Raw genomic sequence first — 17664 nt, 5'->3', positions numbered from 1 at the left:
GGAAGGCAGTGAAGGGGAAAAGGGGGGTTCTAATGGATGGGATGTTGACCATGAGCCAGCAATGTGTTCTTGTGGCCAGGAGATCCACTGCCATTCTGGGGTGTATTAGAAGGGCTGTGGCTAGTAGGTTGAGAGAGGTTCTCCTGCCCCTCTACTCTGCCTTGGTGAGGCTACATCTGGAGGTACTGTGTCCAGTTTTAGCCCCCCCGCCCAGTTCAAAAAGGACATAGAACTGCTGAGAGAGTCCAGCACAGAGCCACAAAGAAGATGAATGGAATGGAACATCCCTGTTACAAGGAGAGCCTGAGGGAGCTGGAGCATTGCAGCTTGGAGAGGAGGAGCCTGAGAGATGACCTTATCAATGTTTATAAATATGTGCAGGGTGAGTGCCAAGAGGCTGGAGCCAGACTCTACTCACTAATGCCCAGTGGCAGGATAAGGGACACTGGGTGGAAGCTGAGGCACAGGAAGTTTCATTTAAACACAAGAAGGATTTTTTTTCATCTTGTGAGGGTGCCAGAGCACTGGAACAGGCTGCCCAGGGTGGGTTGTGGACTCTCCCTCTCTGGAGATGTTCAGAACCTGCCTGGCTGCCTTCCTGTGTGATCTGCTCTGGGTGATCCTGCTCTGGCAGGGGTGTTTGACTGGATGATCTTTGGAGGTTCCTTCTAGCCCCTGACATTCTGTGATATGTTGTGATCCAGCCTGCTGGGGATTTGGCCTAGGAGAAATCTTATTAACCATGTAGGATTTCATTGCAGTATGGACATGTTGCTTGCATACAGCTCAGCAGGTCTTGGCTGTGCATGTCTGTTTAAATTTTTAATGAAAGAGTCCTAGAGATGAAATATTCAACACCTCATTTCTGTGGAGTCCAGCTCTCCTTCCTACCACTACTAACACTGCTAACAACAGTGATACAGCTCCTTGCTCCAAGTGTTTCAGAGTGATGGTTCTATCTTCAAAGCTGGATATAGTTTTCAAAGATCACAGAGTCATAGAAACATCCAGATTGGAAAAGACCCTCTCCATCACCAAGTCCAGCCTATGAGATCACCAACCTTGAACAGATTCCTGCAGTTCTTGCTCAATAAGGTCAGTAGGAGTTTCAATTAATAGGAAAAATTGAATGCAGTGAAAACTAGATGAAAACTTACTGACTCCTTTTTGAGAAAAAGCCTTTAAAATTCCAGAGAAGCCCCCTACATGGTATATATGGAGAGATGGAATCATAGAATCAACCATGTTGGAAGAGACCTTCAAGATCATCCATTCCAACCTATCACCCAGCCCTAGCCAGTCAACTAGACCATGGCACTAAGTGCCTCATCCAGGCTTTGCTTCAACATCTCCAAGGATGGTGACTCCACCACCTCCCTGGGCAGCCCATTCCAATGCCAATCACTCTGTTTGCGAAGAACTTCCTCCTAACATCCAGCCGATACCTCCCCTGGCACAACTTGAGACTGTGTCCCCTTGTTCTGTTGCTGGTTGCCTGGGAGAAGAGCCCAACCCCCACCTGGCTACAACCTCCCTTTTAAGCCATCTGAAAGAGGAATTAATTGTCCTGTGATCTGCTCAGAGGTGATAACAATTACTACCAACCTCTTCCTTTGATTCATTTTTACATTTTCCTATTTATATCTGGAGAAATGTTTCGTGAAATCCAACCTTCACAGCACGAATTTTCCATCCTGGGAGCTGGAAATGTGGCTGCTTTATCAATGGGAAACTGTAGTTCAGAGCAAGAAGCTTTAAACATGGGTGGCTCCAGTGGAAACCCACAGAAGCTGGCAATCTGTGTGCGTTACAGCGCTGGGTGATCAATAGCCCTTCAGGGACAGAGAAACATTTCAAGGCTTGATTAGTTGTGCTCCTTTTCCATTGGGACTCTAGTGCAATCTTCACTTATAAGGACATGTGATCTGAAAGCCTGAGGCAGAACAACCCTTGTTTTCACAGGAGAAGCTTTTCTAGGATGTGAAAGCTTTTACATCCTCATCCTTGTTTCTAAAAGCTGTGTCCTCTCCACAAAATAAAAATAAATAAAAGGGGGGGAAAAAAAGGAGTGAGCTTAGGATGGCATCAACATCACAGCCTCTGCGAGGTAAAAGGGCATGTAAAAAAATCTTTTGGGCAGTGTTTCCTCATGCCTGCTTCATTCTGTCTCTTGTGATCTATGCTTTTCTTGGGGCTCTCATGTTTTCCCACATTGAAGGTAATCGGAAGGTCGATTTAAGTGAAGAATACAGAAAATTTCTGCAGAGTCTGTGGTACATCTCCAGAAATTTATCAGGTATGTACTGGCATTTCAAAATGGCTTAACTGTACAGGGAGGTGCTCATTCTCTTGCTGTTTGAGTGAGGGTTTTGGCTTTTGAAGACATCCTTAAAAATATTAATGCCTGAACCTGTGAGCAGCATTTTCCCTCTGCCTGGCTCATGACTGCTGCTGTTTGCTTCTCTTCCTTAGCCGTGATTTTTGGACAGCAAGCTTCTCTGCTTACTGTGTTTCTGCCTGAAAAGACTGTTTCCTGAGGTGCCTGTGTTCTTCCTTTTGCCCAAGCTACCTGAGGTCCTTAAAGAGCAGCTGAGAGTCTCATGATATTTCCCACTGATTGCTGGGGTCTCAATTCTCTCTCTCAAAAAGTCTCTTTCAGCTCCCTCTTCCCAGCTCCCTACCAGCCCTCTGGTGATGTGGTGCTTGGATGGAGACAGGTGCTCTCCTGAACCTTGAACCTAGTAGTGCTGATGGAGAGGATAAAGAGGAGAGGAAGGGGTAGAAACCTTTCTGGATCTGTGTCAGGGCTCAAACATGGGCTTGGACTTTGACTCATGTAGCTGTGCTGACACATGATCTGTCTGGAGCAAGCATCCCTGTAGATAATGTCCTCTCAAGCAGAGCTTAGCTGCAGAGGGGAGGAACTAGGGGTGCAGGCTCTGGGATTCGCAGCCAGGCAGTGCCACCTGAGTGGTTCATACTGGTCATATGCCAATGACCCCACAGTTCTAAGTGTCTTTGAGCCAACAGATGAGTAGTCTCCTGGGGAGTTCAAAGCAAAACAGGGCATTCAGGCTGGAAGCTGACTATTCAATCTTTCTGCTCTGCTTCCTTATGCTCATTTTTGTGTCATATTTTGACTTTGTTGGAGCATGGCTTCTTTATTTATTCCTTGCTTCTTTATTTACCAAAGCCATTGGACCTAACTGACTTTCAGGGAGTGGGGGGAAGGGGAGGGTGAGGTGAATATTTTTATTCTTTAAAGCAGTACAAGAAAATCCTCATGTGGAGTAAATGTCATTGGAATAACAAAGTGGCTGCTCCCTGAGTGGTGGTCTGCAGGCATGCACCATATCTCCTGTTGTTACTGTAACAGATAACATGACAGCAAACGAGGAGGCATTTAGAGAAAAAATCCATGCACTGCTCAACACAGCTGAACGAGACTGGTTTGTCAATCCCAAAGATATTTGGACTTTCTTTGGCTCTCTCTTTTTCTGCTGCACAGTATTTACAACTGTGGGTAAGTTCAGAGGTAAAGTAAACCCCTGCAGAATTGATTGCTGTTGTGGCTTTTTGTAACCTATTTCTTCCAGGGAATTATAAAAAAGACCCTACCAAATCCCTGCTGAATTTTTCTCCTGTCTATTGGTGATAAGGCTACAAGGGGTTGTGCAAAAAGAGATTGCAGAGATGTGGCTGTCAGAGGAGCGAGCCAGAGTTTAGTGAGTGTGGTGTGCACGCTGATTAGCTGCATCCTTGTGTGCATACTATCCCATGCACTCACATACCACATGCATATCAAACTACTATATTAGATTAAAAAGCTCTCTTTTCAGTCAAGCCTCATCTTTGCCACTATTGTGTGTTACATTGGGTAATGTTTTCTTCATTGGAAGAGATAATTCATTATGCAAATACTGTTGTTCCATTGCTTCCCTTACGTGCAAGCCAGCTCTGTCAGTCTCTGGCTCTGTAATTAACCATGCTGCTGTTGTTGTTCCCACTTCTCTGGCTTAATAACACACGGAAATGTTTAAGTCACACCTGAAATTTTTCATTCTGACTTCATCTTTCAAAAGAGGACCTAAGATCAAATAGAAACATCTGCTCCGGGTTTGGCTCCCTTTGTGTTGCTAACTGCAACTCCTCACGCTTGTTCCCAAAGGAACTTTTATCCCTTTGCTAATGTATCGCAAGTGCCGGGAAGTACAGACACAGTGGCCAGGAAGGCCAGTGCTATTCTGGGGTGTGTTAGAAGAAGTGTGGGTAGTAGGTCGAGACAGGTTCTCCTGCCCCTCTGCTCTGCCCTGGTGAGGCCACATCTGGAGTACTGTGTCCAGTTCTGGGCTCCCCAGTTCAAGAAGGACATAAAACTGCTCGAGAGAGTCCAGCACAGAGCCACAAAGATGATGAAGGGAACGGAGCATCTCTGTTTTGAGGAGAGCCTGAGGGATTTGGGACTCTGCAGCTTGGAGAGGAGGACAGTAAGGGATGACCTCATTTGTGTTTATAAGCATGTGCAGAGGGAGTGCCAAAAGGCTGGAGCCAGGCTCTGCTGGGTGATGCCTGATGACAGGACAAGGGGCAGTGGGGGGAAGTTGAGGCATAGGAGGTTTCATGTAAACATGAGGAGGATTTTTTTCCCTGTGAGGGTGACAGAAGACTGGAACAGGCTGCCCAGGGCAGGTTGTGGAGATATTTGAATATCTCTGGAGATATTCAAAACCCATCTAGATGCATTCTTGTGCATCCTGTGTGATCTGTTCTAGGTGATCCTGCTCTGACAGGGGAGTTGGCCTGAATGAGCTTTCGAGGTCCCTTCTAGCCCCTGACATTCTGTGATTCTGTGATACTGTGAGATCTGGGAGGCTGGCCCAGGTGGTCCCCCAGCTCCATGTGCACTGTCCATTAGCTTTCCCCAGCATCAGCTGTTGTCTCTCTGAGCTCAGTCCTCAGCTTGGTTTCCCTGTAGAGGCACCCATGGCCCCAAGATACCTCTTTCCGTCTTGCCTTTTGGATCCTTCCCAGTTTGGGAAATCTTCCTGATTGCAGTCTCCAGCAGGACAGAACCTAAACACCCATCTTGAGCTGGCCCAAACTTTGTTTGGGCAAACAGCCAAGAAGGTGCAGGTAAAATAGAAGGAGTTACAACAACAGAACTGGCAAACTCCATAGTTGAAGTGCTTGAAGAGGTAGAATGGCTGCATTGGTAACCAGCATTGGAGACTCAGGAATGTGAATAGTTTCAAAGCAAAGCCAAAAAGAACAGTATGTTCTGGACTAAAAATTGACTTTTAAAATTGACAACAATAAAAACCTCAGAGGATGTGAATACCTAATAAATCACAATGATCTCTCTCCCTTTCTCTTCTCTCCCTCTGTTTTTGTTCAAGGTTATGGTAATACCTATCCTGTGACACGGATTGGAAAGTATCTGTGCATGTTGTATGCTTTATTTGGCATTCCTCTGATGTTCTTGGTCCTGACAGACATGGGAGACATCCTTGCTACTGTCTTATCCAAGTCATACAATGAATTCAGGAAACTGCAAGCAAAAGTTCTAGCCTCTAAATTCTGTGCTGGATTCACGTGCAACAAAAGGGATGAACTGAAATCCAGAGCACAGTCTAAAATAGTCATCAACGAGCCCTTGACTATTATGGAAGTGCTGAAAAGTCAGGCAGGCGTTAAGAGGAAGGCAGTCAAATACCGTAATGTCGAAATCTTTGAGATGTTAATTGCCAGAGAGAGTGAGCACAGGAAACCAGCAAGAAATGAAAGCATCGAGAGATGGAGCTCATGCCCCGAGCTAGCCAGGGGAAAGACAATGTCCAGAGTAATGGAGAATTTTGACAAAATTGGGCAACAGTTAGAAAAACTCGATGTGCCCATTGTATTAATGGTGCTGATCATCTTTGTGTACATCTCCTGTGCAGCTGCTATCCTTCCAAAGTGGGAAAAAAGGTTGGATTTTCAGGAAGCCTTTTATTTCTGCTTCATCACCTTGACGACTATTGGATTTGGAGACACACAGCTGGAACATCCCAAGTTTTTCTTGTTTTGTTCCCTCTATATTATTATTGGCATGGAAATTGTCTTCATTGCTTTTAAGCTGGGCCAAGAGCGTTTGATTGGTTTGTATAAACAGGTGATTTCCTTTTGTGGGGAGAAAAAGATGCCACCAAAGGAGATATATCCCAAATAAGGGCAGTCTTTTCTCCTTCACTTGTAAGCACTGGCCAGTGTGATCAGATGAAACTTTTCCTGTGAATTTCTGTCTTGGGGTGGCAGGAGGCCCCGATTTCTTCCAAGAATCTGATGTGAAATGGTTGAATATCCCAGGAATTATTAGGCAAAGACCTCTCCAGGGAGTACTTTCCAACAGGGTCTCACCTTGTAAAGAATAAAAGATGATGCATGATGAAGAAGCAGAAGGCTCTCCCTGTCAATGCTCCTTGGCATCTGTTGCAGAGCTCTGACTTTCAAGGCTCTTCCTGCCAGTGCTCCCTATCTCTGACTTTCATCAGCCTTTCTGTCCTCTCTCCCACAGTAAGCCAGTTTTTATAAGCATTTGTCCAGGCAAGACCCAAATCACTGTCTCATCCTGTCACCTTGTTTGCTACCAAGGACAGCGTGGTTGGACTGTTGGTACTGAACTGTGTCAGGATGCTACTGCAGTGTGATTTGTCATTGACAGAAAGACATGAGGAGAAAAAGCATGAACCCAGCCATGACCTTGTGTATCACAAACTTTGCACCTGTGCCTTGTGCAGGCCAGAGGAATTGCAAAATAAAGGAAATGAAGGACACCAACTTTTCATATCTTTCTTTGTCCTCTGTCTAGAAAGTTGTCAGAAAAATTATCCACATGTTCAGGGTTGAAACTGTTCCTTTTCCATCATGGTTACGTGTACTCTGCTCAGCCTAGAATTGGCAAGTGTCTCATGGTGCCTGGCTATAGAAGTGCTTATGATGGGTCCTGCTTTGAGGCAATCACTTGGGGAAGGCATGCAGCAAACCCAAAGGTGACTACAGCTGTGGAAAGAAGCTCCATCTCTTCACTGTTAAAGAAGCATGACGATCTGGGGACACCAATCTCAGAAGTCTTCGCTCCTGATCTAGGTTTCACTCTGCACAGACTGCTTGACTTCTGGGAGGTCCTTGACCCACTCATGGGATCAAAAGCTTACCTGCTTCACTGGGACATGGGGAGGATCCTGTAATTATGTGTTTGTGGAGCACACTAATACGCCAATAATGCTATTTCATCAAGGTTTTGCTTATATTATTAATAATGGGAGTTGACCTATCAGTGACAGATAATGCTTTATGTCCAAAAAAAAACCCCAAGCCAACCCAACCCAAAACATAACACAAAAAAACTCTATAAAAGAAACCACTGACTTTAATTTGCCACCTTTTAACTTGACATGACATGCATGCCCACTGAATGGGAACAACATCTCTAGGTATTCAAGCGTGCTTGACTGTGACAGGATGTGCATTATTTGCCTTTTTGAAAGTGAGATTTTCAGAGTATTTCCATGGCAGCTTACCCCTGTTCCACCCTGTGTACCTGGCACTGTATATTCAACCCTTTCCTGATAATTCATTGTGATTCAGCACTGATGATATGCAAAATATATAACGAATGGTGATACATAGAAAAGTGCTTTATAAGAATCACAATAAAGAATGCAGCAGCTGGAAGGAACTTCTGTTAACTTTGTTGTGTGTTTTCCATGACCTTGGCTTCACAGACAAAAGTTCTTCAATTCAGACTGCTCTCTTATTACTTTATTTTGTGGTTTTGGATTAAAATCAGTGGACCCTTGCCAAAGTTTTCAGGTATCAACGAAAAGACTTGGAGGGTATAATGGGCTTTGGAGCAGAGAACTGCACTTCCTACTCCTCAGGGTTTTCTTTGTGATGCACCTAAAATTGCCAGCATTAGCAAGAACTGATCACAGAATCACAGAATCATTCTGGATGAAAAAAGACCCTCAGGATCACCAAGTCCAACTGTTATCCCTGCTATACAAAGTTCACTATTAAACTGTATCTTCAAGCACCACATTCAAATGACTTTTAAACATATTCCAGGGTTGGTGACTCCACCACCTACCTAGGCAGCTCATTGCAATACTTGATCACTCTTGCTGGGAAAAAAATCTTTCCTGATGTCCAGGTCATTGATTGGTCATTGGATTTGTTTCTCTCATATCAGTGAGATCTCATTCATGGAGAAGAATTGAGGCACTTAGTGCCATGGTCTAGTTGACTGGATAGGGCTGGGTGCTAGGTTGGACTGGATGATCTTGGAGGTCTCTTCCAACCTGGTTGATTCTATGATTCTATGATTCTACTCCTCGATTCATCTCCTATAGATTTCTCATTGACTTGATACTTCATACTTACTTTATAAACCCAGAAAATGCTGGCTGGACTTGCAAAAAGGATTCTGCACTAAAGCATTCTAGTTATGGCCAAAGGAGGGCAGTTAGCAGCTTTCACAAGCTCACAGGATATCAGGGGTTAGAAGGGACCCAAAGAGATCATCTAGTCCAACCCCCTGCCAGAGCAGGACTGTAAAATTTATCTCAGGACACACAGGAACACATCCAGAGAGTCCTTGAAAGTCTCCAGAGAGGAGGCTCCACAGCCTCTGTGGGGAGCCTGTTCCAGTGCTCTGTGACCCTCACAGTAATGAAGTTCCCCCTTGTGTTGAGCTGGAGCCTCCTGTGCTGCAGCATCCATCCATTGCTCCTTGTCCTATCACAACATAATATAAGATCTTCTCCCAGTCTTCTCTTCAGCCTTCTCCAAAGTAAACAGCCCCAGGTGTACAGGAACTCACTTTCCTTGCTGCCCTCTTTCCAAGCTGCAAGCTCTACCCCATGTCATTACTATGGAGTTGCACTTGCTGACAGGAATTTACTGTTCCTGTTACTACAGTGCAAGACTATGAGGACCTGACACTCATCTTTGATGCAAACGTGGCACATGCCCTGCCTCTGTCATCATCACCCCGGGCTCTCAGCCCGTTTTTCCCAAGCAGACTGCTCCCACTGATCCCTGCTGCTGAGCCCCAGCTGGCTGCAACAGAACTCCTCTGAGCTGCTGGGTGCAGTGCCAGCTTGCTGCCCCAAACCACCACTAGCTGCAGACTCATGGCACTTTTAAGGCTCTATTTTCTCAAAATAAGAGGCATTTCTGTCCTCCAGCCCCAGTAGCTTGTGGCCCTTAACTGGGATGGATTGGTAAACATCTTTCATTATGAGATCCAGGGCTGCCAAAATGGAACTCGTGTGTGGCAGGTTTAAGAAAAGAAGAGAAAATGACATTTCACACAACGTGTAATTAAGCTGTAGATGCTCCTGGGCATGGGATGTGGTGATTAGAAGTACACATTAGATCAATGGGAGATAGGAAAGAAATCATGAAAGAAAAGCAATCAGATATAAAGGCAACACTTTTGTCTCAATAATAACTAAGTTTCTAATAGGTAGAGGAGGAGGAAGCATTGCTACAGGCTTTGTGTTCTTTATTTGTAACCCACTGTCTCTCAGAGATGGAATACTGGTCTGCATGATCTTGTTCTGACTTGATTTCAATGTCTGTAATATCACAGTATCACCAAGGTTGGAAGAGACCTCACAGATCATCAAGTCCAACCCTTTACCACAGAGCTCAAGGCTAGACCATGGCACCAAGTGCCACGTCCAATCCTGCCTTGAACAGCCCCAGGGACGGCGACTCCACCACCTCCCCGGGCAGCCCATTCCAGTAGCCAATGACTCTCTCAGTGAAGAACTTTCTTGTTATATAGCTTGCAAAATAGTCAGTGAAGTCTAATTCCTGAAGAGATACTGAATTACCCATTTGGGTGCAAGGTAGACGAACCACATTCTGATTCTGCAAACCACATCACAGAAAATGTGATATAGGCAACACAACACAATCAGCTTGCAGCAAATCATAGAATCAGAATCAGTCAGGGTTGGAAGGGACCACAAGGATCATCTAGTTCCAACCCTACTGCCATGGGCAGGGACACCTCACACTGGATCAGGCTGTCTAGAGCCTCATCCAGCCTGGCCTTAAACACTGATACCTCCAGGGATGGGGCTTCCACCACCTCCCTGGACAACCCATTCCAGAATCTCACCATCCTCATGCTGAAGAACTTCTTCCTAACATCCAGTCTGAACCTACCCATTTCTAGCTTTGTTCAATTTCCCCTAGTCCCCCTATTTCCCCCACTACCTGACATCCCAAAAAGCCCCTTCCCAGCTTTTTTAAAATACAGAAAGGTCACAATAAGGTCACCTCAGAGCCTTCTCCTCTCTAGACTGACCAGCCCCAACTCCCTCAGTCTCTCCTCATGCGCACCTAAAGGGGAGTGGAGAGCTAGATATGCGTCTGAATGCCTGGGATAAAAATGTAATTATGTCTTCTGCTCAGGTGCACTGAAGCATTGACCTCACACAAACAAGGATGTTTGGTCCTAACTTTCTTTCTGTCAAGGCTGGCAGGTGGTTTCCCAGATGATAGAACAGTACAGAGCCCCCCATGTGCTGGCAGCAAGGGCAGTGCTCAGGTCTGTGCAGCAGAACCTGAATGTAGCTCAGTAAGGAAGGGGGAATGGCCTCAAAGTAGAGAAAAGCAGATTTAGATTGGATGTCAGGAACAAGTGTTTGACTGTGAGGGTGGTGGAATACTGGAACAGGTTGTCCAGGGAGGTGATCGAGGCCCAATCCCTGGAGACATTCAAGGTGAGGCTCAACTGGCCTCTGAGCAACGTGGTGTAGCTGAGGATGCCCCTGCTGACTGTGGAGGGGCTTGGGCTGGATGACCTTCGGAGCTCCCATCCACCCCAGGCTGTTGATGGTTCTATGAAAAGCAGCCACGAAGTTAATGAAATGAAACAAAGTAGTGAGTGAGTCTCACTCATTTAGTGATCCTCAGGCATACATATTTATGAGTTCACTGCTCTTACCATGGTCTGAATCATAGAATCATAGAATCAACCAGGTTGGAAGAGACCTCCAAGATCATCCAGTCCAACCTATCAACCTGCCCTATCCAATCAACTAGACCATGGCACTAAGTGCCTCATCCAGGCTTTTCTTGAAGACCCCCAGGGACGGTGCCTCCACCACCTCCCTGGGCAGCCCATTGCAATGGGAAATCACTCTCTCTGGGAAGAAGTTCCTAATATCCAGCCTATACCTACCCTGGCACAACTTGAGACTGTGTCCCCTTGTTCTATTGCTCGTTACCTGGGAGAAGAGGCCACCCCCCACCTGGCTACAATGTCCCTTCAGGTAGTTGTAGACAGTAATAAGATCACCCCTGAGCCTCCTCTTCTCCTGGCTAAACACCCCCAGCTCCCTCAACCTCTCCTCATAGGATTTGTGCTCCAGGCCTCTCACCAGCTTTGTTGCCCTTCTCTGGACATGTTCCAGCACCTCAACATCCTTCTTGAATTGAGTGGCTCAGAACTGGACACAGGACTCAAGGTGTGGCCTGAGCAGTGCTGAGTACAGGGGCAGAATAACCTCCCTTGTCCTACTGGCCACACTGTTCCTGATGCAGGCCAGGATGCCATTGGCTCTCTTGGCCACCTGGGCACACTGCTGGCTCATCTTCAGCTTACTATCTATCAGTACCCCCAGGTCCCTTTCCTCCTGACTGCTCTCCAGCCACTCAGTCCCCAGCCTATAGCACTGCTTGGGGTTGTTGTGGCCAAAGTGCAGAACCCTGCACTTGGCCTTGTTCAATCTCATCCCATTGGCCTCTGCCCACCCATCCAGCCTGTCCAGGTCCCTCTGCAGGGCTCTCCTACCTTCCAATCCTAGAAGGATTCACAGTCTCTGCCCTCCTAAGTTTTTAGTCACCAAAGTCGACATGGAAATCAGCTTTGTTTGCATCAAAGCAGCGCAAAATGCTGCTTTTTGTACCTTTTTTTCCCCTCACATGCTGCATAAGATGGTGAATTAGCCATGAGGGTCTTTGTGGAAGAACTTTTCTATGAGGAAAGACGTGACTAAAGGGGAAAGACTTGCTTGATGTGTAACCCACAAAGGATATGAGTTATTACACACCCAGCTGGAGAGCTTTACAGATCAAATGCACTTTGGCGCTGAAGGATGCTGGATCAATCACTCCTGATTGGGCCAAGATGGCAGCTGTCACGAGCACTTAGGAATGGAGAGGAGGGTAGTCCTAGTGTGGGAATTACAGAGGGATGGATGGAGGAATGAGCATAAAAGGAGAAAAATAATCTTGGGGCAGAAGGGGTAGAGGAAGAGAATTACAGCAACAGCAGAGGAAGAACTCGTTTTCTGCATAGACCTAAATGTGGTGAAAAGATGCTTGAGAGACTGAAAATATGGTGAGGGATGGTGCCTTTAGCTGGGAGAAGCTCTGTGCAGCCAGCCTGTGGTTGGAGAACCCTTCTTAGATCAGCACAGTGATCATGGATGTTGGACTTCAGCATGCCTCAACAGCAGCAGCCGTGGGGAGGGCAGAAAAAAGTCTGCACAAGGAAGCCTCCTGAAAGATAAAAGAGGGGCAGAAAGAAGATACAGGGACTGGACTGAAAAGTCATTAATGAAACTGTCAGAACTATTCCTCTTATTCTCTGCTTTGTCATTTAAAGAATGACAACCCATTCAGAAGCATTTTTTTTTACATGAGCAGTATGTCTGAGGACTCAGGAAGTTCTTAATGGGCTGTAGGACTTGTCATCTGGGCAGCAGTAGTTCAGATGCAGCCCAGATTTTAGTGAGCTCAACGTTAATAACATCTGATAGCACTTTGATGGCCTTTATGCTTTCTCAACTCACTCCAGGTGGAGATGCACCCACATCACAAAAATGCTCTTATATAATGAATGCTAATAGCATGTGTGGTGGCAAGCTCAGCAGAGGGGAATGCTGAGACTCCATCTAAGAGCAGTCCCTGCAGTACTCTTCACTCCCAGGTTCCCAACATACCTTGTGATACTAATTTCCAGACCACAGGGTGCATCATATGTTCCATATGTGTCTGTTGCCAGAAGTTGTGAGTGTTTTGTGAGCCTAGAATGATGAGTCTTACTATTTTCTCTGGCTTCCACAAGTGGAACACCTTTATTCCAGTTCTGGGCTTCTCAATTTAAGAAAAAAATTGAGGTACTTGAACGTGTCCAGAGAAGGACACCAAGGCTGGTGAGTGGGCTGGAGTGCAAGCCCTAGGAGGAGCAGCTGAGGGAGTTAGGGGTGTGCAGCCCGGAGAAGAGAAGGCTCAGGACAGACCTTATTGCTCTCTACAACTACCTGAAGGGAGGTTGTAGCCAGGTGAGGTTGGTCTCTTCTCCCAGGCACCCAGGGACAGAGCAAGAGGACACAGTCTCAAACTGCACCAGGGCAGGTTTAGGCTCCAGATTAGAAAGAAATTTTTCACAGCAAGAGGGATTGGCATTGGAATGGGCTGCCTGGGGAGGTGGTGGAGTCCCCATCCCTGAAGGTGTTTAAGAGGATGCTGGATGAGGCATTTAGTGCTATGGTTTAGTTAATTAGAAGGGTTAGGTGACAGGTTGGACTCAATGGTCCTAGAGGTCTCTTCCAACCCAGTCAATTCTGTGATTCTGTGATTCTATATATTATATATTATTATCAATAATTTATTAATAATATTAGTTTTAAAATTATTGCTATTGGTGGCAGTAGTAGCAATAGTATTAAACACTTCCACAGGCTGCACTCAGCTATTCTGCCTTATATTCTAAAGGCAACTTGAAGTATTTAGTTAGACTACCTCTCTCTTTCTTCCTTACCTAACACACTGAAGGTAAGGCAGAAAAGAAGTATTTTCAAGACATCCAAACTGACAACCTGCATTTCACACAGAGCAGGGGAGATCACAGAATCACAGAATGTCAGGGACTGGAAGGGAACTTGAAAGCTCATCCAGTCCAACCCCCCTGCCAGAGCAGGATCACCTAGAACAAATCACACAGGAATGTGTCCAGAAAAGTTTTTAATATCTCCAGAGAGGGAGAGTCCACAGCCCCCCTGGGCAGCCTGTTCCAGTGTTCTGGCAGCCTCACAGGGAAAAAAATTCCTCCTCATGTTTAAATGAAACTTCTGTGCCTCAGCTTCCACCCAGTGCCCCTTGTCCTGTGGCTGGGCATCACAGAGCAGAGCCTGGCTCCATCCTCCTGGCACTCACCCTTTACAACTTTGCAAACATTGATGAGGTCACCTCTCAGTCTTCTCCAAGCTTTAGAGTTCCATCTCCTTCAGGCTCTCCTTGTAACAGAGAGGTTCCATTTCCTTTGAGCCATCTTTGTGGCTCTGTGCTGCACTCACTCAAGCAGTTCTATGTCCTTCTTGAACTGTGGGGCCCAAAACTGGACACAGTACTCCAGATGTGGCCTCACCAGAGCAGAGGAGAGGGGCAGGAGAACTTGTCTCGACCTATTACCCGCACTCCTTCTAATACACTCCAGAATGACATTGGTCCTTCTGGCCACAAGAGCACACTGCTGGCTCTTGTGATGAAGTTGCTTGGGATACGTTTCAGTTATCTTTGTTAAAGTACACAGGCACAGATGGTGACAGAAGTACCAGGAATTTACTCCATCACTCATTGCAAGTAATAGCTCTGTGAAGACAACCAATCTCTCATATACGAGGCCAATATTTTTAGGCTAGCAGCCTGAACTCTGAGTGCAGACCTTCATGGATGATGAAGATCATGAATGCATTGCTTGTGCGTGCTAAGAGCTGGCTGTCTGCACGTGGTACTCATTAGGGAGCTTTGGGAAGTGCTTGGACAAATGTTAGTTGGTTTGTGTGCTCATGGTTTTGATTTATTTTTATTCTTTCTTGTGCTTTGAGGTAAAAATTTGGTCTCTCAATAGATAAAATCTACTCTCTTCTGAGGTTAGTTCAGACTTTTTCAAGCTGATAAAGCTCTTAGTCTTTGGGCACAACCAGAGTACTCCTGACACCGAACTTGTGCCTTTGTGGGATATACCAAAGCTCAGAAGAAATGGAAATAAATGGGCAAGAAGTGAAAGGAGAGCAAATCAAAAAGAGAGGAGTCCAAAAGAAAGGAGTAGAGATTTGACAGCGAAAATGAATTATTGTGTTAAGCACCTACTGATAAGAAATCAGGGTGAGGATGTTATCTAACAACACTAATTACATTGTCTGCTTCCGCCAAGTCCTGTGTCGACACGAAAACGGAGAGAGAAGACAGCACAAAATCAGGATATAAAATTGCCAATGTACTTGAGGCACTGCTGGAGGAAAGTTATTTGATCTGCCATCTGATGTAAACTGTCATCATGCTCTCTGATCAGTGCCCTGCAGGGGAAGCCACCAGTTTGCTGTCTTTTGTCACATGTGACAAAAGATTTCAGAAGCAGTGCCAAAGCTGGAGGTTGGGACTCCAACTGTGGGTATCAGACACTCAACGTTCAGCAGTTTTCCCACTTCACACTTTCCTTCTGGTGAGTAATAGACATTATTGCTGCTAAAGTAATTGGGGAGTTTGGGGAATTCATGGTACATGTGAAACCTTCCCACCAGCTTGATATCACATGTGAGTTTAGGCTGTTTTTTTTCTCACACTACCATCTAAAGTCTCAGGAGAGCTTTGGCTGCTTAGATTTCACTCATGCTTAATGGATAGTTTTCAAAGTACACTTTGCCAGCCAAAAACACAGGGCTGCTCTCTGCTTCTTGGGTGATCATAGAATCAGTTAGGGTTGGAAGGGAGCACAAGGATCATCTAGTTCCAACCCCCCTGCCATGGGCAGGGACACCTTACCCTAGAGCAGGCTGGCCACAGCCTCATCCAGCCTGGCCTTAAACACCTCCAGGGATGGGGCCTCAACCACCTCCCTGTGCAACCCATTCCAAAGTCTCACCACTCTCATGGTGAATAACTTCCTTCTCATGTCCAATCTGAACCTACCCATCGCCAGCTTTGCTGCCCTAACCCTAACCCTCGTCCTGTCACTCCATGATATCCTGAACAGTCACAGTATCACAATATCACAGTATCATCAGGGTTGGTCCCTCCCCAGCTTTTTTATAGGCCCCTTTCAGATACTGGAAGGTCACAATAAAGTCACCTCAGAGCCTCCTCTTCTTCAGGCTGAACAACCCCAGCTCTTTCAGTCTGTCCTCACAGAAGTGATAGGAGTGGCTGATGCCTGACTGTAAGCTTTTGACACTTAAAAGCAACTCTAAGAAAACAGAGGTTTTGAGTGTAGTGTAGCAGCACATTTATGAGATGTTTTCAAAGCAAATCTGGATTTGTAGGAGGATTTTTAGTTGAACAGCAAAATGTTGATGGTCTAAAGAAGGCTTTTGAAAGGGTTTTAGTGGTTTTGTCTTTGAATGACTCCCTGAAATGAGCTGTTTCTGTGAATAGGAAGGGAAGGACTCAAAAGAGAAAACTCTTTGATATTCTGCACATGATGTGACTCCATCTTTTCACACAGAAATGGTGATGTGTCAGGTCACTCTACTGATGAGAGAGGACTTCTTTTCTCTAGGGATGATTCCCAATGTTTCCATATCGTCCAGGAGAAAATCAGCTTCTAAATGCTACCTAAGAAGCACAGGGCTGAATTCTGATCTTGTGATGCATGGCAAGGCTCATATGGTCTAGTTGACTCGCTAGGGCTGGGTGCTAGGTTGGACTGGATGATCTTGGAGGTCTCTTCCAACCTGGTTGATGCTATGATTCTATAATTCAGGTTTGGAAACAAGTGACAAGTAAAATATGGGTTTTTTTGTGACAAATACCTTTGCTCTTGGTTTTAGAAGAGCCATCTCATCCCTAAATTGCCATCTCAAGGAAAGATTATTAACTATATTCAAGCTGGTCCTTGCTTGTCTTTTCTTTTCCCTTTGAAAGGGGGGGTTGGTTTGCTTCATTATCAGCAGTGACCTGCAGTCACTGGAGACTGGAAAACTTCTCAGTGAAACAAATGAAAGTTCTTCTTGGTCAAAATTAAACAAACATTGAGAGACGTCTTACAACTCCCTCAAGAGTTAATTAATTTTTCTATGGCCATGTTTTGTCATTGGTTATGGGCAGAGCTCGCCATCTGAGTTCCCTGAGGCAGAATCCAAGATGTGTGATGTGTTTCCTGGGACACCAAAGCTCACCTGTGATGGGCTAGAGATTCACTTCTTCCTTAGAGAAGCATGGAGGTTCCTTCTGCTGGCCTTGTTGTCCATTAAAAGAGAACAGAGAGACAGAAGCACTGATACTAACAATGCTATAAACACAGCAACTAAGGAAGTAATTTAATTCAATCTTCAGACAATTTTAGAATAGACTTCAGGGATGATGTTGAAATAAACACTTTGACCAGCCCTTGAGCTTAATCTAAGTCCAGTGCTTTTAAATCAGATTAGGGTTTGGGATTTTGGTTTTGGTTTGGGGTTTTTTTGGGTGGAGGTTTTTTTTTTCCCTTTTCCTTCTTTTTTTCCCTTATCTTTTTTCTTTTTTCCTTTTTCCCCCCCCCTTTTCTTGTTTTTTTTTTTTTTTTTTTTTTTCCCTTCTAATCCCCCCCCCCCCCCCCCCTTCATTCCCCACACCCTCAGTTTTAATAGCTTTTACTTATGGGACCAGGAAACCATGTTAGAA

General features: G+C 45.5%; 1 protein-coding gene across 1 annotated transcript; it reads left to right on the top strand.

Moving 5' to 3' along the window:
• The first annotated feature begins 2079 nt into the window (after window positions 1-2079).
• KCNK18 (potassium two pore domain channel subfamily K member 18) lies at window positions 2080-7703 on the top strand. Its single transcript, XM_064144072.1, has 4 exons — window positions 2080-2107; window positions 2219-2296; window positions 3377-3523; window positions 5397-7703. Exons 1-4 carry the CDS (start codon window positions 2080-2082, stop codon window positions 6206-6208), a joined length of 1065 nt encoding a protein of 354 aa, XP_064000142.1. The 3' UTR covers window positions 6209-7703.
• Window positions 7704-17664: the final 9961 nt, after the last annotated feature.

The sequence above is a fragment of the Pogoniulus pusillus genome, chromosome 6, assembly GCF_015220805.1.
Source record: "Pogoniulus pusillus isolate bPogPus1 chromosome 6, bPogPus1.pri, whole genome shotgun sequence".
In the NCBI taxonomy this organism is placed as follows: domain Eukaryota; kingdom Metazoa; phylum Chordata; class Aves; order Piciformes; family Lybiidae; genus Pogoniulus; species Pogoniulus pusillus.
Note: the sequence above shows the minus strand (reverse complement) of the source record. Positions and strands in the feature narration are given on the sequence as shown.